The 26,023-nt window shown below is 40.0% G+C and overlaps 1 protein-coding gene across 1 annotated transcript in view; it reads left to right on the top strand.

The window, feature by feature from the left end:
- The window catches only part of GTF2F2 (general transcription factor IIF, polypeptide 2, 30kDa), a 150,578-nt gene extending 125,437 nt beyond the window's left edge, over nucleotides 1-25,141 (top strand). The window contains exons 7-8 of the mRNA XM_006884558.1: nucleotides 680-823; nucleotides 25,022-25,141. Coding sequence (XP_006884620.1) covers nucleotides 680-823; nucleotides 25,022-25,141 — 264 coding nt within the window. The remainder of the gene's footprint in view (nucleotides 1-679; nucleotides 824-25,021) is intronic.
- Nucleotides 25,142-26,023: the final 882 nt, after the last annotated feature.

Here is a 26,023-nt window from a genome sequence, read left to right as displayed (position 1 = left end):
TAATAGCTACAGACTATCCACCAGAACTCCCTAATTGCCCATAGTTCTCTTTCATGCTCTTCTCTCCCATAAAATCCTGAAGCTTGCTGGATTTTATTCCTCCTAAAAAGCTAGTCCATAGAGCTGCTGACCCAAAGGCAACAGGTGGTTCGACTCCACCAGCTGCTCCTCAGGAGTCCGATTGGCAGTCTCCTCATGTGCTTTTTACAGACTCTCAGAACTCTCTAGAGGATCAGCTGTGTGTCCTGACTCAATGTCTGTGAATTCGAGTTTTTATTATATTTTATTTTGATTAATCAAAGTCAGATAAACTATAAGAGTTTCTGGTCAAAATTGACTAACCAGTAGCCAAGCTGAATTAATAAAATTTGTCAAAGGAAAGGTTTTGGTTTGACTTTTTTTTTTTTTTTTTTTAGGGAAGTGAGCATATATTGTAAAATGCTTTAGGCAATAATGAAACTAGTTTTCAGATCAGCATTATCCCCCTCCTGGATCATAGAGGGTGGGGAGCCTGAGCGTGGTAAGGCCAAGGGTTGGAGCCCTCCGTGTTCTTGTTCTCTAGTCTGCCCTCAAAATGGAAAAAGCTATGTAATTTTGAGTGAAATGAGAATGCCGATGTTTTAGAGCTACTATGCTGAATTGATGTCTCTCTTTTTTTTTTTTCCTTTTTTGCACATAGATTGACTATGAAAGGAAAAAGAAAGAAGACGGAAAGCGAGCTCGAGCTGATAAACAATATGTTTTAGATATGCTGTTTTCCGCTTTTGAGAAGCATCAGTATTATAACCTGAAGGACTTGGTGGACATCACAAAGCAGCCTGTGGTATGTACATGTTCGAATTGGTCCTTTTAAGTATGTACTGCTTCATTAGTGTGTCTTTACTAGGAGAAGTAGGTCATTGTGTATGAGGAAGTTAACATTCACCATGCTAATTCCAGATTTTGCTTGAACATTTAGAAAAGCTGCTTAATGCAGCTTTATTTTTGGTAATGTTGTTGTTGTAGTTGTATGTGTCTCAAGTCTCTTAATAGCAACCCTAGGTATAGTAGCCCTGAAACCTCCTCTCTCCTGTGCCAACTTTATTGTCTCTGACACACTTAGGCCCATTATCCCAGTCAATGAATCAGTCCCTATCATCTCATTTACGGTCTTCTTCTTTTGCACTGTCCCTCTACCCTTCCAAGAATGATGTCCTTCTCCAAGGACTGGTCCCTCCTTGAAACATGCCCAAAATATGTCAGACAAAGCCTCAGAATCCTTACCTCTAAGGAGCAACCTAGTTTCATCCTCTCAAGGATGAACCTGTTTGTTCTCCTGGCAGTCCATGGTATAGTCAATACTCTTCTCCAACACCACAGCTCAAAGGCATCAGTTCTCTTTCTGTCATTCCTAGTCATTGACACAGAAAGCTGTGTCAGTTTTCTGACACATAGCAAGATAATAGCAACTTCATTATTTCAGATTTCAAACAAATTTAGTATTAGCTACTACATGTGAAAAAAAAAAGTAGAAATACTCTCCTTTTGACTTATCCTTGACATTAAGCCTAAAGTCTCTTATGTATGTCATTTCTGGTTCTTTTTTAGTCATGCTGTCATGGTGAGAATTTATCCCTGTTTCGTGAAGTTTTTCCTTTAAGTCAGTCTGCCTAGTTGTAGGTACTTTCAAGTTATCTTTATTAAAATTTGTAGTTACAGTGAACTGTTCCTTTTTTTTTAAGATAAATGTGCCAAGTTAAGATTTTACAAAATTTATCTTTGTTCCGTAGTGATTTAAGGAAAGGGGTGGGGGGGAATCCCTTCCCTAAGCTTGCCTGCATATTTGCTATTAATTTCTGTTCTTACCCTTTTTAAAAGCTGACAACAAATTCTCTTTTCTCCAGTCTTTGAGCCTTATTCTGTTTCAGTTTACCTGGGTTACATCTACTGCTATAGAAATACCAGTTTCCATTATTATAACAGTGTTTACATATGGGTTTAAAAAATTAAATTATAACCCTTTAGTTTTCTATCCTTTTCACAGTTTTCATATTATTTTTTCTACTTTGCCTATATTCTCAAGAATATTGATTCTCGTTGCTCCTTATGTTCTGACTACGTAATAAGATAACCAATTTGACAATGTTTTAACATAATCAAATAACCCCTTTTTTTGAAGGATTTGGCATGCATTTTCTGATTTATACAAAGCTTCATAGGAATGATTTATGAAATTTCAGTGTTGGTAGTAATTTTCACTTTTGTGGCAATTTCTTTACTGCTCTACATCATTTTTTTGGAATACATTAAGTTTCAGAAGAGCAGAGTACTTTTTTTAATAGAGAAAAGTGTTCATGCTGCAGTATTACCAATTGCTCCTAATGACTTCAGTCCCTTTAGCATCAAAGCCTTAGATATGACATTCCAAACTAGATAAAAAAAATTGAAATAGAATAATTCATTAGTTAAGCTGTGTTTCCCTCTATCTTAATGAGGCTTATCTAAATATATACATGCATAGCACACACACATATATGCACCATCATACAAATACTGAAAACAGACAAGATATTCTCATGAAATAACAAGTGAAAAAATTTTAGGAGAAAATAAGCACTTAACAGAATTATGTACAGATGCTATGGAGAAAACAGGACCTTTTCTTCAAATGGGATGACTTTCCTGGGGTTTTTTGGGGGGGAGAATAATTTTGTTTTATAGTTTAGTCATTTTGCATCAAAGGGAAAAGATTAATAGTATTTCTCTGACTTGTGATTCTTCATATAATTTTTATGTGATGGTACTTAGTGAATCTCTCTTTTTTTTTTTTTTTTTGCTGAGTACAGTGTACTTTATTGATGGTACATGACAAGATGGGCTTGCCAAGCCCCTCCCCTTTCTCAGGGGGATTTGATGGAAACTTGTGTCAAGGATTTCTCAGTGTGTGGGAGGATCAAGTTGGGGCAAGGACTCCCCAGCAACTGAGGGTCTCTCTCTTCTAGTGCTATTGCTGGGGCTGGTGGTCCAAAGGTATCTTATTCTTTGGAGGCCATGTGAACCATCAGGTCGACCACTTGGTTGCTGTAGCCAAATTCATTGTCATACCAGGAAATGAGTTTGACAAAGTGGTCGTTCAGGGCAATGCCAGCCCCAGCATCGAAGGTGGAAGAGTGGGTGTCACTATTAAAGTCAGGAGACAACCTGGTCTTCAGTGTATCCCAGAATGCCCTTGAGGGGCCCTTCTGATGCCTGCTTTACTACTTTCTTGATGTCATCATATTTGGCAGCTTTCTCCAGACGGCAGGTCAGGTCCACAACTGACACATTGGGGGTGGGGACACAGAAAGCCATGCCGGTAAGTTTCCCATTCAGTTCAGGGATGACCTTGCCCACGGCCTTGGCAGCGCCAGTAGATGTAGGGATGATGTTCTGGGCAGCTCCACGGCCATCACACCACAGCTTTCCAGAGGGGCCATCCACGGTCTTCTGGATGGCAGTGATGGCATGGACTGTGGTCATGAGTCCCTCTACAATGCCGAAGTTGTCATGGATGACCTTGGCCAGGGGAGCCAAGCAGTTGGTGGTGCAGGAGGCATTGCTGACAATCTTGAGAGAGTTGTCAAACTTTTCATGGTTCACACCCATCACAAACATGGGGGCATCGGCAGAAGGAGCAGAGATGATTACCCGTTTGACACCACCCTTCAAGTGAGCCCCAGCCTTCTCCAAGGTTGTGAAGACACCAGTGGACTCCACAACATACTCAGCACCAGCATCACCCCACTTGATGTTGGCAGGATCTCGCTCCTGGAAGATAGTGATGGCTTTCCCATTGATGACCAGCTTCCCATTCTCAGCCTTGACAGTGCCGTTGAACTTGCCATGGGTGGAATCATATTGGAACATATAGACCATGTAGTTGAGGTCAATGAAGGGATCATTGATGGCAACAACTTCCACTTTGCCACAGTTAAATGCAGCCCTGGTGACCAGGCGCCCAATGCGGCCAAATCCGTTTACTCCGACCTTCACCATCCTGTCTCAGGGATGCGGCTGAGGCTGCACAAGAAGAGAGGGCAATCAGGATCGACGAGGAGCAGAGAGCTGTGAATCTCTTATAATTATGCTTCCTGACTTAGAATATGGGCTATGGAAGATCCATTAGCCTCCTGAATATGTACAAAAATAAGTGAATTTTTCTGGGAAAATTTCATTAGATTCTCATAGCAGGTCTGGGACTTAAAATTGCTTAAGAGCTGTTGATCTAGGAAGAAAATTGGATTCTAATAAGCCAGCTTCTTATTCAACACCACCATGTTGAATGCCTACACAGGCTATACGTAGAGTGAAGCTGTCACTGTCGTCACCTGGAAGGTATATCAGAAGGGCGAGAGGCGGTCAGTGTAATTGCAGTCCTGCATTGTACATCAGTGGGACCTAGACAAATCATTCTTTTCTCTGGATGGCTACTCCAGAATGGAGGGTGTTAGACTAGATTATCTTTGTGATCTCTTATTCTCCTGCTTCATCTCCTTTCTCTCCCCTTTTTATATTTAAACTGAGTTGGCAAATCTTAGTGACTTAGAAATAAAGTAGTCAGCACATCTCTGTATAGATAGCTGTGTCTTTGAAAAGTCCAGAACATCAGAGAGTACTCTAATTTCATTTCAGTCCCAGTCATACCTGTAGGATTTATGGCATACTGCCTACCATGACAAGATGAGTTGTGAGATTACTGTGAAAAAAGCAGGTAATGGCAAAGAAGAAGAAAAAAAGCAAATGGATGACATAAGAGACTCTAAAAATTGCACTAGAGGGTCAAGAAGCCAAAACAAAGGGAAGAGATGCAAAAGTGAAAGAGATTAAGAGTTCAGAGAACAGCTTGAGAAGACAAAACAAAGGAAATGTACAAAGAGTTGGAGCTAAGAATAGTAAGGGAAGAACTTGCTTGTAATTTCTCAAACTGAAAGACTGAAAAACAAATTCAAGCCTCACTATTTTAAATATTTATTAGTAGTATTACTAGGGAGTTCTGGTGGCCTAGTGGTAAGAATCTGTGCTGCAATTTTAACGGTACACAGTTCAAATGCACCAGCAGCTCTGGGAGAATGATGGACAGTCTCTTCCCATGTGGTTAACAGCCTCTGAAAACCCAGTGGAGGGTTAGCTGTAGGTCGGTTCTGACTCTATGATATTCAACAGCAACAATATTGCTTGGGTTAAAGGGAATAGAAATCTTGCTCATATCAGTTACCAGCTGGTTTTTAACCTTTAGAATTAATTTTTTTATATACTCTGAGTGAATCTGAAATATTATCTTATTTTTCCATTTCTCTCTTTTCTTCTTTAACCCCAGGTAACCATAAAAAGGTAGAATATCCATTTAAAAGGATGTTTTCATGTGGCTTAACTTTTGACTTATTTTTCCTCCTTTAAAACGAATTATCAGAAGCCTATTCTTTTTCTCCTTGCCCTCTTTGAGCTGATAACCTTGAATGTGTTACGTCTGGTCTTTCTTCATGTTTTATGATATTCATTAAAGAGAAACATGCAGCATTTTCTTAGAAATTGCAAGCCATTAGAAATTTTACCTAATTGCTCCCTTTGAGACACCAGCCTGCCAAAGCCACTTTGGGCCCTCGCTAACACGCCACTCGCTTTCCATCTTTTAAGTGTTGTTGAAAAGCAGCTCTGATTGTGTCATTTCCATTGGCCCTTTTCATCCAGTTTCAACACAAAATTGGGGGAGCTGATGTGTATCTATTTAATTATTGATGATCTGTTCTTTACCGTTGGTCCCAGTTATGCCTGTCTAGTAGAACTTTTTTTAATTTGAAAATATTGGACATCATGTATGTTTTTATTCAAGTAGGTTCACATCAGAAGAAGGAACTGAGCAAAGATTTTCATGGCTTTAATTTGTTTTCCTTTTCTTTATTTAAGTTTGTCTTTTCTTTATTACTTTATAGTCATAGTTTTTGGTCGGTATAATGGTTTAAAGTAATTTTTCTTTGTGATTTTTTTACTTGAGTGAAAATGTATAAATCACATTTGTTTTCTTTCAGTCATTCTTGGATATTTTGTTGTACTATTAATTGCTATTGATTAATGTGATTACTAAATTACAATGTCTAATCAGTCATTACTGTTTATTGCCTTGCCTTCATACAATTTATTATTTTACTCCCTATCATTCCTGTTAAACTCCCAAGATTAATTGTGTGTAAATTTTTATTTGGGATGTTTATAGTAGTGGTCCTATACCATAATTGATCTTTTGTTAACTAACTTTTGTTTTTCAACATTTTTCCTCTTATTTTTCCTCATTTGTCCATATTGTGCAGTATTTTACAAATTCTTGATCATTTCTTTAGCCATCTCTCCATTGATGGACACTTGCATTGTTTCCACCCCTTTGCTGTTACTTTGCTGCAGTAAAGTTAGATGCGTGTATGTCCATTTTTGTCACGGCTTTTATTTCTTTGGAATATATGCTAGTGGTAGGATTACTGCATCAAGTGGTATTTCTTTTCCTAGCTCTCTAAGGAAAAGCCAAAGTGTTTTCCATAAATGGTTTCACCATTTTACATTCCTACAGTGTAAGAGGAAGACATTGAGAATTTTTACCAACTCTTGCAGTCCTATATTGAGGGAACATGCAGTCAAGATGTGTTAATGATAATTGGTGACTGGAATGCAGAAGTGGGCATGTTGCTAGGAAGGGCTTTTCCTTAGAAATGGACATGATACTTGAAAGGTGGAGAGTAGGTTAAGGACAGAAAATCCCTCAACCAGGTGGATTGATAGTGACTGCCTCGGTGGGCTCTAATGTGTCAGGAAGTGTGAGGATGGCACAGGATAGGAGAGGGTTCAGATCTTTTGTTCATATGGTTGCTGTACTTGACAGCACTTAACAATTAACAACCAGCAGTGGATGAGAGTTCCACTCTCCCCACACCCTCTCCAACATTTGTTTGTTGTCTTACCAAACATTGCTGTCTTTGCCAAGGTGAGGTGATACCTCATTGTGATTTTGATTTTCATTCTGGTAGGTAAGAAGTTGCACTGCCAACCCAAAGCAGGCAATTTGAATATATGTTCTGCTCCATGGCAGAAAGATTACTGGATCTCCATGGGAGTAGTCTCCTCCCATGTGATTTACAGCCTCTGAAACGTGGAGGGCCAGTTATAAGTTGATTCCAGCTTGATGACACATAGCAACAACAGTATCCCTTTCCTTATCTGGGTCTGGGCTCTCTTTCCTTTCCATGTGAAGGTGATAATTACTTTTTCCTTCTCTGAAAAATAACGACAGTATCTGAGTTGGTTGCGGGTTGATTTGGGTTGTTAATTGCCATTTTCATAGGGTTAGGATTTCCAGTTCATGAACATAATGTGTTGTTTTCTGTTTTGTTTTGTTTTTTTTGTGGGGGGGGTTGGGGTGATTTTTTTTTTCCCATTTCTCTTCTCTGGGTTTATTGTAGCAGTGGTTTTTTTAGATTTTTTGTGTAGGGGTTTTGTATCTCCAGTTAAATTTATCTTCTGAATTACAAATTTCCTTTTCAGAGTTCTCTTTGTTCTAGTGGAATGCACCTGATTTGGGGAGGGGGGGTATTCTGGGGTGTTACCTGGTTTGAGGTTTTTTACTTTTTTTCCCAGCTGATTTGTGTGTGTGTGTGTAAATACTCAGTGTTATTGGAATCACACACAAGTACACTCTTATAAAAGGTTATCTAAAAAATGGTTGTAGCACCAAATCAACAGGGTGTTTCCAGAAATTCATATGAGATTCAAAAGAGACCCTAGCAACTAGGAATGGCATTGCTGATGTCAGATAGGCAATGGCTGAAAGCAGACGATACCAGAACAATGTTTACTTGTGTTTTTTTTGACCACACAAAGGTATTTGAATATGTCATTCATAATAAATTGTGAATAACACTGAAAACAATAGGAATTCCATAAAAATTTTTTGTGCTTATGGAAAGCCTTTATATAAACCAAGAAATACTCATTTAAACAAGGAGATATTACATGTTTTAGCATGAGGAAAGGTTTAGGCTGGGGTTCTATCCTTTTACTGTTCTTTGATTTGTATTCCGGGAAATAACCTGAGAAACTTAACAAGGATTTGGCATCAAAATCTCAAGAACACTCATCAGTAGTCTTAAGTATGAGTCAACTTGTTGAACATGAAGCAGACTTGAGACACTTACTAAAGAAGAGCATTATTGTTGTTGTTGTTGTTTCCAGCAGATTTTTATGGGTCATATACCTTGCTACTTTGCTGAACTGCTCAGGAATAGCCAGTCATTTTCGTGCTGAGATTCAGGATTTTTATACATAGGATCATATCATCTACAAATACAGATAATTTTACTTCATCTTTGCCAATCTGGGTGTTTTTTATTTCTCTCCATTTATTTCTTAGCTCTGGCTAAGACTTCCAATATCATGTTAAGAGTGGTATTAAAAGGTGGCCTTGTCTGGTTCCTATTCACAAGGGAACCTCTCTCCATAAGTGATGTTAGCGATTGGTTTTGTGTGTGCGCATCTTACCTATTTTCAGGAATTTCCCCTTTGTTCCTATTCTGTTGAAAGCTTGTACTGGGCAAGGTGTTGAATTATTATCAGATACCTTCTTTTGCATTACTCAATGTGATCTTTAATATAATGTCAGATTCTGTTGTCTGAGATTTTGTTGATGTCTAGAAGTCTGAATTCAAGACATCATCTCTAGGGAAAACCAGCTCTAGGTTTTGCTCTGTTGTGAGATCCTTCTTTCAACGTTTGTGAGCCCACATCCCTTAGATAATATCATTGGTTTTCCTTGAGTCTAGGAAGTTCTTAGTGCAAGGATTCCAGGTCCAAAACGCTTCACTTTTTATTCTTGATGGTACAGAGGCCCCTCCTTCTCTGCTCCCTTTTCTTTGCTTTTTTCCTCTATGTTTTATAAATTTATTATAGTTCTTTATAGTAATCTGTTCTTTTCCTTTTTCTTTCAGTTGGTTCTATTAATTACATCACCCATTTTTTGCCTTAGTTAAATTTGCTAGAAGCTTGTCAATTTTATTAATCCCTTCAAAGAGCCAATTTGTATTTCCTCTCTTCTGGATACTGCAGGCTTGACTTGCTGCTCTCTTTTGCGTTGTTGGAGGCGTTGAGTTAAGGTGATTTGGGTTTTTTGTTTTCGTGTAAGTTGACCTCAAAGTGCCACTTTAATTGTGTCCTAAAAATGTCATTCTCATTTGCTTCAAGAAGTGTGGTATTTTTTTATTTCTTCTGATACAGTAGTTTTCATTCAATTATTATTGTTGTTATTATTATTTTCTTTTTTATGTTATTATTAATTTTAATGAAAGTTTACAGAGACTTTGGATTGCCATTCATTCATTGTTGCACTTTCCTCTCTGCCTACCCCTCTCCCCCAGTTCATTCTTCTCTTTGAAAAGTAAAAGAAAAATGCTTTCATTATTAATACAGTCCCTCCTCCTAAGTCCACTCGACTATGCAGCCTTCATTTTGGACTCTTGTCGTGACATTAATACCTAATCACATATCCTTTTTAAACTGTTCTCTCCCTCATCTGTTTCAGTGCAATATATATATAATTTATCCCATCTTTCTCAGTCTCCTCCCAACCCTGATGTCAGTCCCGTTTTACAACAGTGACACCATGCAGTATTTTTGTCCTTTTGTGACTTGAGATACTTCACTCAGCATAATGTGCACCAGTGTCACCCATTTTGAATAATATTTCATGAGTTCTTTGTTTTTCAGTGCAGCATAGTATTCCTTTATGTGAATATACCACAACTTCTCTATCCATCTGTTTGTTGATGGGCACGTAGGTTGTTTCCAACTCTTTGCTATTGTGAACAAAGCTGCAATAAACATGGGTGTACATATATCTTCTTGGGTGGTGGTTACAGTTTCTTTGGGGTACATTCCCAGTAGTGGAATTGCTGGGTCAAATGGTGTTTCTATGTACAACTTCTTGAGAAAACTTCCATGGTAGTTTTTATACTCCCACGAACAGTGAATAAGCGTTCCAGTTTCTCCACAACTTTGTCAGCATTTGTTGCTTGCTGTTCTGTTGAATTTTACTATTCTTACTGGGGTGAGATGATTTCTCATATAGTTGTTTTGATTTGCATCTCTTAGAGCTAGGGATTTTGAACATTTCTTCATGTGCTTATTAGCCATCCAAATGTCTTCTTTGGTGAAGTATCTGTTCATATCTTGTGCCCCATTTTTCAATTGGGTTGTTTACCTTTATCTTGTTGTGGTGATTATTATTATTATTATTATTATTAATTATTTAGACTCCATGTCCTTGTGTTTTTTCCCTTGATCTTTCTGTTGTGAATAACATTGTGATCTGAGAAGATGCTTTATAATATTTCATTGTCTTTTAACTTACTGATACTTGCTCTGTGACCTAACGTAAGGTTTGTGCCAGAGAATGTTCCATTTGCATTGGAGAAGAATGCAGTGCTCTTGTTGGGTGGAGTGTTCGGTGTAGACTATGAGAATCACTTGGGTGTTTTATTTTGTTCTCCTTTGTCTTTGTTGGGTTTCTTTCTAGTCATTCTTCCCTGACCAGCCAGGTCCGTTGCCCCTCTTCCCCTGTGGCAGGACTCACAGGGCTGTGAGCACATAAATACTGGCCATGCACAGTTCTTTTTCCTCTCTACAGTTAGACTGTCCCTTGACACCCTGCCAGCGTCTTCTGTAACTCTCAACACACCTATGCAAAATGTTTATTTAATAACAGAATTTGCAACTAGAATTGCTGCCCATGGTACCATATGGCTGTCTTAATTGAAAAGAATTAAGAATAAAAAGTAAGATTAAAAATTCAGTTCCTCAGATGTACAGCCACACTCTGGTGTTTATAACCATATGTGGCTAATGGCTATGAGAACAGTTCTAGAACATCAGTGGCACAAAAAGTTCTGTCAGCCAGCACTGTTCCTACTGTAGATCTCTATCAGAACAGGGCCTCAATTTTGTTCACTAATATTTGTAATTTTTAAATAGTATTTGGCATACAGTAATTACTCAATATTTATTGAATGAATAAATGGTAAAATGGAGCTAGAATCTATCATGGTTTGAAATGGCTTTTTGTGTTTGTACCAAGCATAAAGCTTTTCTAGTTTTCTCCTACTGATTTACTACTTACCTTTACCTGGCTCATGAGATTAGTATGTCAGAGGCTCTCTGCAGACACCTTCTTTCACAGCCACTCCCCTAATTTTGATTGTCATTGGGCTGCTGGTATTTTCCAAATTAATGCCTCCAGTCTGATGTTCTCCCATAAGTTCTATACTCATACATCCAAAAGCTTTAGCTTTGCCATTTGAAGCCTAAAGATATGGCAGCTGTTTGCAGCTTCTGTAAAAAGGAGAAAATAGCCAACTTGTCCCATGAGATTATTGAGTTTATATGAGAGAATGAGTGTGATACTAGTACAGTACCTTGCACAGAGTTAGTCTCTGATGACTATTCAAATCCTTTTTACCATTGCTTCAAGTTTATTAGGTTCAAATACACTCTTGATTTCTACTCCCTCAGCTCCACCCCTCCCAGACTTCTCCATTTCTTTAAGTAACTCACACAACTTCAGATTATTTAAGCCAGAAATTTTCTTTCCTATTCATTTTTTTAAATTTTATTATTTTTTTTTTGTTTGTACCGTCAAATCAGATCTGAGTGGTACAGGAGGAGATTGTCCCTGCTTCTCCAGCAGATCATCTGGTGATTTCCTATTCATTTTTCATGATACAATTTTTATTGTTTCTCCAATTCTCAATCTTGACAGAAATTAGTTCAACTTTCTAATTTATAGAACTGGTGAGAGAGTTAACTAGTGAATTGAGTACTTTGTACAGCATTAACCAGTTGTCAAGTAGATGCCAACTCATGGTGACCCCATGCATCAGGATAGATCATCTTCTGCAAGGTTTTCAATGGCTGGGCTTTCAGAAGTGCATCACCCTCCTTTAAGGTGCCTTCTGGGGAGTAGCCTCGTGCTTAGCTTTAAACCACCAGGGACGATCCTCACCTACCACTACCTTGCGTACTATACAGACAAGCTTTATTTGAGGATGAGCCAGGAAAATGCACTTTTGACAAAGGAAACAATTTTTAATGGGAAGAGGGTGTGCTTGTTTCTCTCCTAGGAAGGCTGCTTTCTAACTTCTGTAGTATTAAGACTCAAAGCCATTAATCTAAGCCAGGTATATAGAAAATGACACTTAAACTGTATTGTAGCTCATTTAGTTCCCTACCCAAAAGTAAATAAAGGTATTATTTTTAAAAATGTTTGAATCTCACATCTGAATCTATTGCTTATTGTTAAGTACTGATTTATTATATTTTGTTCTAATATATACGGCCCCTTTTTTAATTGGGTGTGGGGCTTTTCCCCCCCTTCCTTAATTCTTCTCCCCGACCCTTTTTTTTTTCTTTATTTAATCTGTACCATCATCTTCCTGTTCAAATATTTCTTTTCATTTATATTTCTACTATAGCTGGAAAATTTCATTTTTGAGTGATGCTATTAAAATGATGTCGACCATTTCCTGAGAGAGCATATTAATTGATGGTAGTAGCCCTTGTGTCTTCTGTTTTAAAAAAATCATTATTTGCTAACTTATGAAGTAGAGCCTTAATTAGAAGTTTCTGACTATGAAATGTTACACTAAAGTAAATTATTAACTATGTTGAATATAAGTGGTTGAAATTTAAACACATTTATGAAATGTTAATACTTTCTTAGGAGTACAAGGTTCTGAGAACTAAGATCTGTGCTATTAGTTATTAAGTTAATTCTCATTCCTGGTGACCTTCTGTTTCCTGGGCCCCTAGAAGTGCATTTACCCTGTTGAGGTTTTTTCCAGTCATTTGTCTTCAATATTATTTTATTGCATTTTAGTAAAGGTTTACCCTAACAGTTTGTCATTCAGCAATGTCTGTATAGTATTCAGTGGCTTCGGGGCATTCACATTCTTAACTGTCCATGAGTATTCTCATCAGTTCCATTTTGGTTGTTCCTTTTGTATTCATCTACTTTCCCCCTAACCTCCTCATTTTTGCTTTGGCAGAGCTCTTACCATCCTCTCTTCAAAAAAGTACATTCGGGCTGCACTTACTTCTTCTAAGACAGAGGTTTCTTCCCCATACAGTCTGTAGTATATTCTGTATTCATCAGCAGCATCACAGTTCAAATGCACCAATTCTTTTTTCTGTATTCACTGTCCAGCTTTCATACACATATGAAAATGCCACAGCTTGATTTAGGGGCACTTTAGTCTTCAAATGACCTCTTTGCTATTTTATACTAAGAGGAGGTCTTTTTCTAGAAGTTTGTCCAACACAAAACACTACTGGATTTCTTGACCGCAGCTTCTATGGGCATTGGTTTTGGATCCAAGTAAAATGAAATCCTTGACAACATTATTATTTTCTCCATTTATCATAATGTCACTAATTGAGAGATTTTGGGGTTTTTTAATGTTGAAGTGTCATCTACGCTGAAGGCAGTAGTAGACAATTTTCACCAAGTACTTTCAGTCTACTTTCAGCAACCAAGGGTCTGTCATCAGCAGTTCTGATCTTGTGTTGTTCTTTCAGATTATTTGCTCATCGTATGAATTGAGTAAGTAATAGTCAAAGAATACAGCTCTGACACACACTTTTCCTGATCTTAAACCACTCAGTACCCCTTTATTCTGTTCAATTTACTGCCTCTTAGTCTATGTACAGATTGCACTGGAGCCAAATTAAGTATGCTGGATTGGACCTAAGTGTCATCTGACATAACTTGCCTTTGAGTTTGCAGTACTGAGGTGGCTTGTATGTTGTGTTGTGATGCTGGGAGCTGTGCTATACAGGTATTTCAGATTCCACCAAGGTCACCATGAAAGAAAGGTTTCAGCAGAATTTACAGACAAGGGAGAAGGACTTGGAAATCTAGTTCCAAAACAAATTGACCAATGTAAACTTTATCAGTAGCAGCAGAACACTAATATAGTGCTGCAGATGAGCCTCTTCTGTTGGAAGGAGCTCAGAATACACTGAGAAAGCTGCCTTCTCAGCGGAGAGGTGGCCTTAATGACTTGGATGAACCAAGGCTTCCAGTACCTTTATTTGCTAATGTTGTACAAATCAGAGTAGAAGAAACAACTCCAGGCATCCATTAATAATTGAAACCTAAGATGTATAAAGTACGAGTCTGAGAAATTGGAAGTTGTAAAAAATTAAATGGAACACAAAGATTGCTATCTTAGGCCTTAATGAGTTGAAATGGAGTAATATTGGCCTTTTGGTGTGGAGGTTGTTTTTTGTTGCTATTGGCACCACCCAGTTCTTGTGGTCTCAGGGTTGTGGAGACTTAGGATTAGTCCTTTAATTTTCTTCATTCTTCTTTATTCCAGATGGGAAGAATCTGGGGGGAAAAAAATAAAATACTAGACTTACTGGTCTAGTAGAGACTGGTGAAACCCCAAGACTATGGGGTGTTCTTTAGATATCCTCCAACCCTAGAACTAAAATCAGCCCGTGGCTCACACTTTAAACGAAACACTAGTCAGGTCATCAGTAACTTAAAAAAGAAACCCATTCCTTAGAATGATCAACCATACGAGAGCAGAAGGACAGCATTTACTCACAGACAAATATTAGAAGGCAGGAAAGGATGAGAAAGAAGACTGAATGGAAGCAGAAAACATGGGGAAGAATACTTTTATGTTGTAGTGATCTCAGTCAGTATCAGGAAACAAAATGTGTAATTGTTGAATGGAAAAACCAATTTACTCTGTAAACTTTCACTAAAATGAAAATATTTTTCCTCTTTATTTTCTCTTTGAGTGAAAATTTATAAATCATGTTGGTTTTCCACTCCATTACTCATGCACATTTTGCTTTAGAATATTAATTGTAAGTGAGCGATAAAAGGCTCTAAAAAAATAAACCAAGTGAAAGAAATGAAAAAGAGAACTGAGATGATCGAAAGGGCAGCCCAAGAAGACAAAGTTGTGTATTAGAATGAAACATAGAGACCTAGAATTAGAAAAAGAAGAACACAAGTTAGCATTTTTCAAGCTGAAAGAAATGAAGACAAAATTTCAGCTTCCAAGTTTCCGTAATGAAGATTTCTTCGGGAAAAATACTGAACAACTCAGGAAATACTGATAGAAGATGGAAGAAATAACACAGCCATTCTACCAAAAGAATTGGTTAATAGTCAGGATCTGGTCAAGTGGTGATCACAGATGATTATGAACCAGTGGAACTAAAGGAAGCTCCACTTGAAGGGTTTTCAAAATACAAGACGCCAAGAACCAACAAATACCATTTGAGTTCTTTTATCCATGCCGTGAAATTTGGAATACAGCTACCTGGCCAACTGACTGTAAAAGATCTATTTTGGTTCTTATTCCAAAGAAAAATTACCCAAAGGAATAAAAAACTATCAAACAGTACCATTAATTTACATAAGTAAAATTTTTCTGAAGAGCGTTTAAAACATTTGGAGCAGTACACCAACAGAGAACTTCCAGACATTCCAGTCTGAGTTTTTTGGTTGTTTTTTTTTTAAAGAGCTCTTTTTTGATGAGAAAACTTCATGGCAGCAAGCCTCTCTGAACATCTTCATTTCTACTGGCTTGTTCCATTAATCTTGCTTAAAGGAATCATAGTCACACAAAAATCATATCAAGATTAAGTAGCACTTTTAATTGTAATAGAACCATTAGTGCTTTTTTTTGCCATTGAATCTAGTCTGTGAAAAGTATCTAATACGTTTCTCTTTTGTTCGTATTCGTCATAATAGTGCCATTTTTATATACCTTTGCATGTTGCATATTCAGTCTGCCTTAGAGGTGGGGAGATTGTTGTTGTTCTGTGTCGTCGAGTTGCTTGTAACTCATAGTGACCTTATGTACAACAGCCCTAGTAAATAAATAAAAATAGAATGCAAGTGGCTAAGGCTGATCTCCGCTAGTTTCACAAGGGAGAACAGTCCCCTATTAGCAAAACACATAACACAAACCCAAGTTCTGTGGAGTCAGACCTGCCCCCATGCCCCCCAGACCTATTTCTACCAATATTAACACCAACTGACCCTCCCAGGCTCGCTATCTCGCTACTGTAATGCTGAGTCCAGTAATGGCCACACAGAACTCACAGAACCATGCTCATAGTTATGAGGTTTATAAGGGAAATTCACAGGTTCGCATTAGAAGCAAGATGCAGTTTCTTCAATCATGACAGTTTCTCAAATTTGCACAACAGGCTCTTGGAACTTCAGTCTCTTAGCTTTAGATCAGTGTTACAAAGGACCTGACTCTGGCCCTATGGGACAGCAGTTTCAGGTGCGCCCTGACCCAGATTGGTCTCTGGTTTTCTACTGTTGCTGCTGCTGCTGTCTCTAGATCTTAGTTTGTCTTGAATTCTCAAACAACTCCTCCAGGGCACATGCTGCATTCTCTGTCCTTTACCCCGCTTGCTAGTAGCCAGATTTCCACTTTCTACTAAATGCACTCAATATGAAGCTGGTGTGTTGTCAAAACTGACCAATCTTGTCATGAGTCATTTACCCACCTGGTTTGCATGTGGTGGAAATCAAAATTACTAAAAAGCCATTTTTCCTACACACAGTGGTTGATGCTTGTCACTGACATTCAGATTGATGATTGAACTTACCTGGTTTGCAGATCAGTCCTCATTTGGCTGACAGATCAGTGGAAAAGAGCTTAACTATGAGAAATGGCAAAGAAAGGCGAGAGAAAAAAGAACAAGAAAAACAAACACAAAAATACTGTGCTGCTGGGCTTTGTGACTTGGTCTGCGTTTGTCCTAGTCCCCCAGGAAAAATTATGAGGTTGTTCTATAGGTTCCTGTTTTTGGAACGCCATAGTGTTACCTTGAGAGCCATAGAAGTAAACACTGTCCTAATAATTTAACTTTTTGTTCCAGTCTGTTTTCCTTTTCCTTCACAGAAGCTGAGATATTCTTTCCCTTTTTCCCCCGTCTGCATTCAGACTTGCTCTAAATACTCTCCCACACATCCTTTGATGAAGCCTTGCTGGACCAGAGTTCGTTTATTATTTCCGACTTTGTGCTGCCTCACTGCACACGGCCTGAGATGAGAAATCTCCCCAATCCTGTGTGACAGTATGGTGGCCTAATCAGGTCTAAGATTCTTTGTTTAAAGTACTTGTGGCAGGCAAAATTTAATTGGAAAGTCTCTCAATGCTCAAACTAAAGGCAGTAGCTTCTGTAATTCTCCGCACAGAATTGGTGTGCAGTTCAAATGATCGAATGCATTCATAATACATGCATCTGTTCCTTGGTTTTTACTTTGCAGTTGCTTTTGTATCTCCCTTCCACACCAAAACTGAGCTCTGAAGATGAAGATGGACTTGAATCTGACCTACAGTATCTGACCCACAATGAGTGCCATGATAGAGATCTAAGAGAATTAATATCAAAGGAAACAAGATTAGTTAACCTTTAATCTTGTTCCTACTGCCACTGAGTCAAGTGGATTCTGATTCGTAGCGGCCTATTCTGTGTTTTCTGGTCTGTAAAGTCTCTATGGGAGGAGACTGTCTCTCTCCCACACAGCAGCTGGTGCACTTTACCCATTGACCCTTCAGTTAGCAGCACAACATAAAACACGGCGAGCCACCAGAGCTCCTTGTTAGAACCTGGGAAATCTCCCCACGTGTTGGCTTCGCATACTGAAATGTGTTGTCATTGGGTTTTGGTTTTTTTTGTGTGTTTTTTTTAATTTAGGTTGTTTATTTTTCATTTCAGTGAACATCTACAGAGATTTTGGGATTCCATTCATTCATTGTTGCACCCTTCTCCCCGCACAAACCCCTCCCCCCATTTGCTCCTCTCCCTGAAAAGCAAAAGAAAAACTCACTCATTGTTATTAGGTGTCATTGAGTGTGCTCTGACTGGGAGTGACATCATGTCCAACAGAACAAAACACCACCCAGCCCGGCCTCATCCTCACAGTCCTCGCGTGCTTACCCCCACTGTTGAAGTTGTTGTATTGATGCATCTCACTGAGGGTCATCTTCTTCACTGACCCTCTGCTTTACCAAGATGGAGGTCTTTCCCCTGGACTGCCCCTTTCTGTTCACGTGCCCAGGGAACCTGAGGCAGTCTCACCGTCCTTGCCTCTAACGAGCACTCTGGTTGCACTTCCTTCAAGATAGATTTGTTTGTTCTTTGGCAGTCCAAGGGGTACTCACTCCTCTTCACCAGCAGTACAATTCAAAGACATCAATTCCCTTAGTCCTTTGCCAACTTCCAAATTGATTGTTTTCCTCTCTCTCCCTCTTAACGCTCTAAGAGGTCCTTAGGAGCAGATTTGCCCAGTCCATCTTCTGCTTTCTTGATTGCAGTTTCCATGAGTATTGATTTTGGATTCAAGTAAAATTAAAACTCAGGCAACTTTGATCTTTTCAGCAGTTAATAATAATGTTCTTTATTGGCCCAGTTATGAGGATTTTTGTTTTCTCTTTGTTGAACTATAATTGATACTGAAGGCTGTAGTCTTAAAACTTCGTGTGTAAATGCTTCAAGTCTTCATTTTCTGCAAGCTAAGTTATGCTATTTTCATATCGTATATCATTTACTGAGTTTTCCTCCTTGTTATTCTTCACACAGTCTTATATTTTTAATCATTTTGCTCAAAAACAGACCGAATTGGTATAATGGAAAGATGCAACCATGATTCCTGATTTCAAACCATGCAATCTATTTCCAAAATAACATGTCTCTAGAAACCCTATGAACTTTGATAAATGTCGAAGGTTGTAGAAGGGCTTCAGGCCTTTTGTTCATGGGGCCGCTATGAGTCGTGCTTGACTAGAAGGCAGTCAACAACAACAATATCCCCTTAGGCTGTTTGAGCAACTGCTTCTTGATTTGTATGCAGGCTCCATGCTATGGTCACAGTAGGTGCTCTGGAATTCCCAATCTTTGTAGTGTTAAACATAATTTGTTATGATCCACATGCTTTTGCAAAGTCCATAAAATCCAAGTGGACGTCTTTCTGGTATTTTCTGCTTTTATCCAAGATCACATAACATCAGCACTGACGAAAATTTAGTGACTAAACTTTTATTTTTTTTTAATTGGGACATTGCCTTGTAAGCTAATCAGAGCAGGAGTGAAAAGAACTAAAGTAAGCATGATTTCTTCCCATGGACCCTGTAGATGATCTCCCCTCACTGCCACCAGTAGTCCCCTTACTGTCCCTGTCCTCTGTGTATGTAACCTAAAATTTGTTCTTTTAACTATAAGTGTATAATCAACTGGCACTAATCATTCATTATGTTGTTTACCCATCAATTAGCACCATTATTTGTTTCCAAAACGTTATTATTAGGGAAACTCTGTACCCAGTAAGGTGTCATTTCCCTACTTTCCTCCTTTCAGCCAGTGGTAACCACTAATCTACTTACTGCTCTATGTTATTTGTCTGTTCTAGAGATTTCATTTAAATGGGATCTCAAAAATATGTGACCCTATGAGTAACAGATCTGAACCTTGGCCTATCTTGTGCCATCATCATTGCTGATTTATTTGAGCCAATTGATACCCTCTTGTCGAGGGTCTTCCTGTCTTTTGCTGACCTTCCACCTTTCCAGGCCTTTCTTTTTTCTAAGTACTGGCCTCCCCTAACAACATGCCCAAAATATGTGAGACAAATGAACACTCTATTTGCACTTTGTCTGGCACATACTCTCTTGTCAGTCCATCAGCTATTCAGTGCTCTTCTGTAACATTGCTCTTCAACACTTTGAAGAGGTCCTTGACAGCAGATTTTCCCAATGCAGGGTGTCTCTTGATTTTGGGTAGGAACTAAGAGCATGCAAATAAGGTAATAGTCAGTCTGTACAAGGGAGAGTATGGAAAGATGATGCCAGAGGGAACCAGACTTGAGTGGACACCTGAGCCAGAGAGAAAGTCATAGAACAATTTGATATGACCTCACTGTTCTCTACCTGTGTCTTCTTTTAATTATTGATCGCTTTCTTCAGTGTCATGACAATTTTTCTACTAAAGCTCTGAGCCTGCACATGTGTCAAGCTACTTGATGCCAACTTAGGTTCTAGTTTATAGCGTTGTAAAAACCCAGACCATGTGCCTCATCCATTTAAAAAGAAAAGTGCTAAATGTGCTGTGGCTAGATATTGTGGCTTTGATTTCATCTTGTTACCTCCCTGGTTGAGAGACTGGGAAGATCTCAGCTGCATTCATGGTTGGAGGAGGAGGAACAGGTGACATCTATAGACAGAAGAAATACTCTGTTGTTTTGTTACACTGTATTACCAGAATAGGGTCAGCCAGACCTCAGACAACTGAATTCACATGCATAAGCTTTTTTTTTTAATTTTAATTGAGATTTTTTATTTTATTTTATTGGGAAAAACATATTGGGGGTACAAGGAGGTGAGGGTTGGGGGCAGAAGGGTGAGGATGGGCAGGGATGAAAATTGCAGGGGTGCAGTTGCAGAGCTGCACAATTTGGTTGGTGGGGGGAGCAGGTGAAGGAAATGAAAAGGATCCAGTGGGGACCAGATGCTACAGGGGAATGATAAGCATTTTCCAATGGTGATTAAACCGTCTTATTGATTTGGGAACTGGATGCAGACTCTCTGGCTTCTTCATGCTGAACAGGGCCATATATGTGAAGGGGGAAAGGGAGGACCCTTTATCTCCTTACTGGTGGTCTTGGGTTAAAGCTGCTTGCCTTCTTGTTCTGTTAGAAGATGTTTTCCTGACATTTGCTCCCCTCTGGACTGCAAAATGTTTTCCCAGGTGGGTCCAGTTGGGATGGCTGACTGAACCCAGAGGCTCCAGCCTCCTTTGCTTCCTTAGCTGGAAGTTGTATTTCCTTTTTGTCACTGGCACTGGGTTCAGGATCAGGTCTGGAGTAAAACTCAGTGTTAGGGTTACCTATAGGAAAGGGAGCAAATCTAGAGAGAACAAACTTGTGAGTTACAAATAGAAGGGCTTTGTGGGTGTTACTTTCAGGTTTACTGGGGGAGAGGGTGGTGGAAAGTAGCCTAGATAAAATTCTCTGGATACCCTAGGCATTTTTTTCTAACCAGGGGTCAGTTGGCACAACCTGGGGACTGAGGAGCTCACCCAGAGGGCTGTGATGGCTCGCTCTGAGCCAGGGGCCGAAGACAGCCTGCCCCAAGCAGAGGGCTATGACGGCTTGCCCTGAGCCGGGGGCCAAAAATGGCCCACCCCGAGCAGGGGGCAACACCCCTGAGGGGCTGGCTGGTACACCCCCCCCCAGTTGCCCCCACACCAGTCTGGACTCCTCGCCTGACCAAGGACTATGTGGCCAGGGACAGCATCCCCAATTCCAGCAGCACCACTTTTATCCCCCCCCCCCATAAATGGTCATACTGTAATTTGAAGTAGGTGTCACTGCCCTCTCCCTTTATAAATGGCAAAGGGAACCTGAGAGTTGTGAACAGACTCCCCCCAGGTCTAAACAGCTTTTGGCAGAAGCATTCAATAGATCAAAATATGTGGTGCATTTAGGATGTCAGTCCTCTTGGACATGCTGCCACTGTTAAGTGTCATCAAGTAGACAACTCACAGTGACTTTTCAACAATCCATTGTATCAGTGATCATCTTCTCTGGCCTGCCCAAGGAAACCTGAACCTGCAGGCAGCGGGGCGCGCGTCTCCCGCGTCTCCACCAGGCAGCCGGGTGTGTTCTCCCGCTTCTCCTGCTGCCACCATCTTGGCTTCAAGAATTCTCCCCAGACCAAGTCCACTTTGCGACAGTGTGGCGGCTCTCGGGAGGCCCGGTGCCTACCATCGATCTGGGGTGAGGGAATCCCAGGGTTCCGGCAGCGGGAGCCTTCATGGAGCTGCAGCGGTGGTGCAGTGCTGGCTAGGCAGGAGGGGGCTGGGAGCCTCGGGACTCACCCTTTCCTCCTTGGGAATTCTTGAATTCCTGTTGTTGAGCCTCGATCTTCACTGAAGACCAGTCATCAACTATTTAACTGTTCATATCAATAAACAGAGGTCTGTAGAAGGCCATAGTGGCCCTCCTCCAAGTGGTCAGCTGCTCCCACAGCTCACCACGTTGTCTCCGCCTCCGCCACCATCTTGGATCCCCAAAGCTTTCTATATCATTTGTATTTAAGCCTTTTCAGGCCTTCTACTTTACCAGGTTCCTATACTAGAAATAGACAGGCTGGACTTGAAGTCAGGAGAGGCCCACAGAGTACCTAAAAATGATGGAGGATTGCTCTGTTCACTCTTAGATCCGTTGGTGTGTATCCACCATGCACAAGGTCTTAGCCAGCTGCACAATAAGCCATTCTTTGGGATTTTGGAAAAATGCTATTGTTGGCACTTACTCTCAAGGTTTTTCCCAACTAATTACTTTCTATCTAAGAATCCTGTTCAATTAGAAGTAGTTTATAAAAAGTGCTCCCTTCTTCCAGTGTCTTTGGAAGTAGCAGGTGGCAGATTGCCTATTACCTGGCTGCACAATATGTGGGAGTCTGTGGGGCCTGGTTCCTTTGATTCACTACTGCCCCCTGCTGGAACGGGTGAGCACGCACCACCCAGGCCTTTCAGGAACTAGTGTGCAGTTCCAGGACCATTCAGCACTTATGTTTCTAGGTGAGAGCCAGCCTGAAAGTGAGAGGACATGGTGAACTACAGAGCAGTGCACCAGTGTAAAATGGGATCAGTTCTACATCCAGTGGTGTGACGCTTGGGGAACTAATCAGCATACCAAGGTCAGAAAATCCTGTGAGCTTTGAGCCGGGAGAACCCTGCCAGCAGATGATGTGGGCATCAGTGTAGCCAAGTCAGAATCCCCAGGACTAACTAAGAACTCACACTCCCGTCTTGGGCCCAGAGGTTTGGAGTTACTGGGCGCTCAGTGAGGCTGACTTAGCAGGTTTCCCGTGTAATGCAGGTAATTCTAGGTAACTCAACCTTGAGGGGCACTACTAGAATACTACTGAGGCAAGACCTTATTTTAGTGGGGGGAAAAAATATGTTCATTGAAAGTGTAACCTTAAATGGCAAAGACTTGAGACTGCGGATACTGTGTGATGTGTGCACACACTCAGTATTCTCCAGCCCAGCATGGAAGAGCGCTGGTGAGTCATCCCCGCTCTATAGACAAGAGAGCTTGAAGGCTGGGTGCATCGTTATCTGCAAGGGCCACACTGATTAATACATAGGCAGAAATGGATTTGAACTCACATATCCACACTGGCTATTTCTCTGGTTCTCCCTTCACTGTAGGATTCAGCTAATCAGCCACTTTTTGTGGTGGGATTTTTTTTCCTTTACTAAGTTCCTCCCTATCCGAATGAACCTATATTTTTTTTTCCATAAATAATAACAATTCTAATTTAAAGGAATATTCCTTTTCTTCTATGTGGCAGTTACAAATGATGTTAGGTGCTGTTACTAGCACTATTCCCTTCATTGGAATCTTCCTACCTTACCTCACCTGCTTAACTTCACTCTTCAAAAATTCCCTCCAGGAATGTTCGAGTGTATCAAAGAACAGACTATCATCACTTTTCCTGTTCTCCATGTATGGCAGTGCAGCAACCATCTAAACTAGTGTATAAACAGACATAGGACAGGAGGAGCCTTGGTACTCAAATACTATTAGTCAAAAACGGATAAAATTCACATGGTATGCACTTCCTATTCCAGCTCCTGGAATACAGCAAGTGTTAAGTTTAACATGCAGAAAACTCAGTCTCTCATTTTGTTTTGTTTAGATTTTCTTATGTTGCCTGTTAGGATTAAAGGGCACAATTTAGATCATCTAATTAAGGATATTTTGGCAAGGATAATTCACTCCTATACTGTAACTAATCTTTGAATTGAGGCACATATTCCAGAATTGTTATACTTCTCTGTACCCACTGTTTGCTTCTGGTTCACGAATATATTGTCCAAAAAATAATTGTTTCCTTCCCGCCCCCCAGTGTTCTTTCATTTTCTTAGTTCCGCTATAATAGGAATACAACAAGTGGGTGGCTCTAAAGAGTAGACATTTCTTTCTCACAGTTTAGGAGACTAGAAGTCCAAATTTGGGACACTGGCTCGAGGCGAAGTCTAGAATGATTGGTTGTAGACACAATCTATACAGATGAGAATGGGAGCCCTGGTGATCTAGTGGGTAACGAGTTGCAGTGCCCACACTGAGGGAAGACAGTTCAAATCTACCAGTTTCTCCATGGGAGAAAAATGGATAGTCTCCTTCCATGCAATTTAGAGCCTCCAAAAACCTACTGGAGGATGGACTGTGAGTCATTTCCAACCCTGCAGCAATGACAGACACAGATAGTAGCCTAATAAATGTAGAAACCCCATGAGTGTATTGTTTGTGCCATCAAGTTGATGCTAACTCCAAGAGCGTGGCCTTATGGGACAGAGCAGAGCTGCCCTATAAGGTTTCCCGGGGACTTGTCTTTGCAGAAGCAGATCTGAGGTCTCTTCTCCTACAGAACCACCAGTGGTTCAAGCAGCTCACCTTTTGACTAATAACCACTTGATTAACCATTGCATCTCTAGGGTTCCTGATCTACAGGGTAGGATTTAGAGCACGTAATTGCGAGCACACCTCAATCCATAACACCATGCACTGCTCCTAAAAGCGGTGGACTGTGTCCTTGAGTATCCTTCCTACCAAGAGCAGAACGCACTTGGTCACCTGTGTGTATCCTGTCCATCAACACTGAGCACCCACGGAGTCCTATGTTTTCATCTAGTCCTTGTTCTCTTCTAAGCCCTAAAGTTGTTGGCTTCCAGATCATCTATAGCTTCTTTTATGCACCTCATCACCTAGTCTTACATTACACCTGTGGAACCAGAAGGCTATCTTTATTGAGCTTTATTGTGCTTTCAGGATCATAATTTTCATTGGCATATTGTTTTCTTTTAAATTTTATTTCTTGCCACCATAATCCCATCTAATGGGACTCTTGTTTTTGTTTTTCAGCTGTACCTGAAGGAAATCTTAAGAGAAATTGGTATTCAGAATGTAAAAGGGACCCACAAAAACACATGGGAGCTGAAGCCAGAATATAGACATTACCAAGGAGAAGAGAAGAGTGATTGAGAAGAGAGCTAACACAGGACGCCTGGTGGTGCTCCTGTTCCACCCGGACCCTCCTGCGTGCCGTGCCGTCACCTGATAGGAGTCTCTTCATTTTTCTAGCTAGGCTTTTCCAACAGTAGTTCTTATAAAGTTTGTTGAGCGTTCTTTCTTCAGTTGGTTTTTTTAAAGAAGAAAGGACAGACTTATTTATAGACTTTTATTAAACCAAATTATTCATAATAGAGATAAAGGTTGTGGAATTAAGATGTCTTCTTTAAAATTTTAAGAACTTTAAGGGAACTAAAATAAGAACTTACTCAGAACATGTTTTCTGATTAAGAGTGTTTATTGTTGGGGTGGGAAGGTGCCCAAGGGTGGTACTGGCCCACAGAGAAAAAAATGTCAGCCACAGTTAAAGGAATAAAAGCCAAAGTTTCTAGTTCTAAAGATGTCAGGGAACAAATCTGTTTTTATTTTTGCTTGTAAGTGGCCATGTTTTATGACCAAACACATTTATTAAAAGGGGAGCATTTGCATTTCTACTGAGAAAACAGTTTTCAGCAGCAGCTATTTTGCCCTAACTTCTGGATCGCAATACAAAAATTGGAAAAATCATGATCTGTCGGTGCTTCTTTTATTGGCTCTTAAAATAATTAGATGTTAAATGCCTGTCCGGAAGTCTCAGCCAGATCATAAGCTCTCCAAAACCAACATTCCCCAGAATTTTCCTGTGTCAAATAAGCAAATGGATAATGGCGTGATTAAAATATAAATAAACACATCTGTATAGACTTGGCCATTCTGGATTCCTGTCATGAATTTAGCTCACAGATGTGTCTTCCCCATCCCCTTGTCTTTGACACGTACTCTGCCCTTTACCTGACCTGAGTCTTCTCTGCCCAG

The sequence above is a fragment of the Elephantulus edwardii genome, unplaced genomic scaffold (genome assembly GCF_000299155.1).
Source record: "Elephantulus edwardii isolate Elephantulus edwardi_28Jun2011 unplaced genomic scaffold, EleEdw1.0 scaffold00036, whole genome shotgun sequence".
Lineage (NCBI taxonomy): Eukaryota > Metazoa > Chordata > Mammalia > Macroscelidea > Macroscelididae > Elephantulus > Elephantulus edwardii.
Note: the sequence above shows the minus strand (reverse complement) of the source record. Positions and strands in the feature narration are given on the sequence as shown.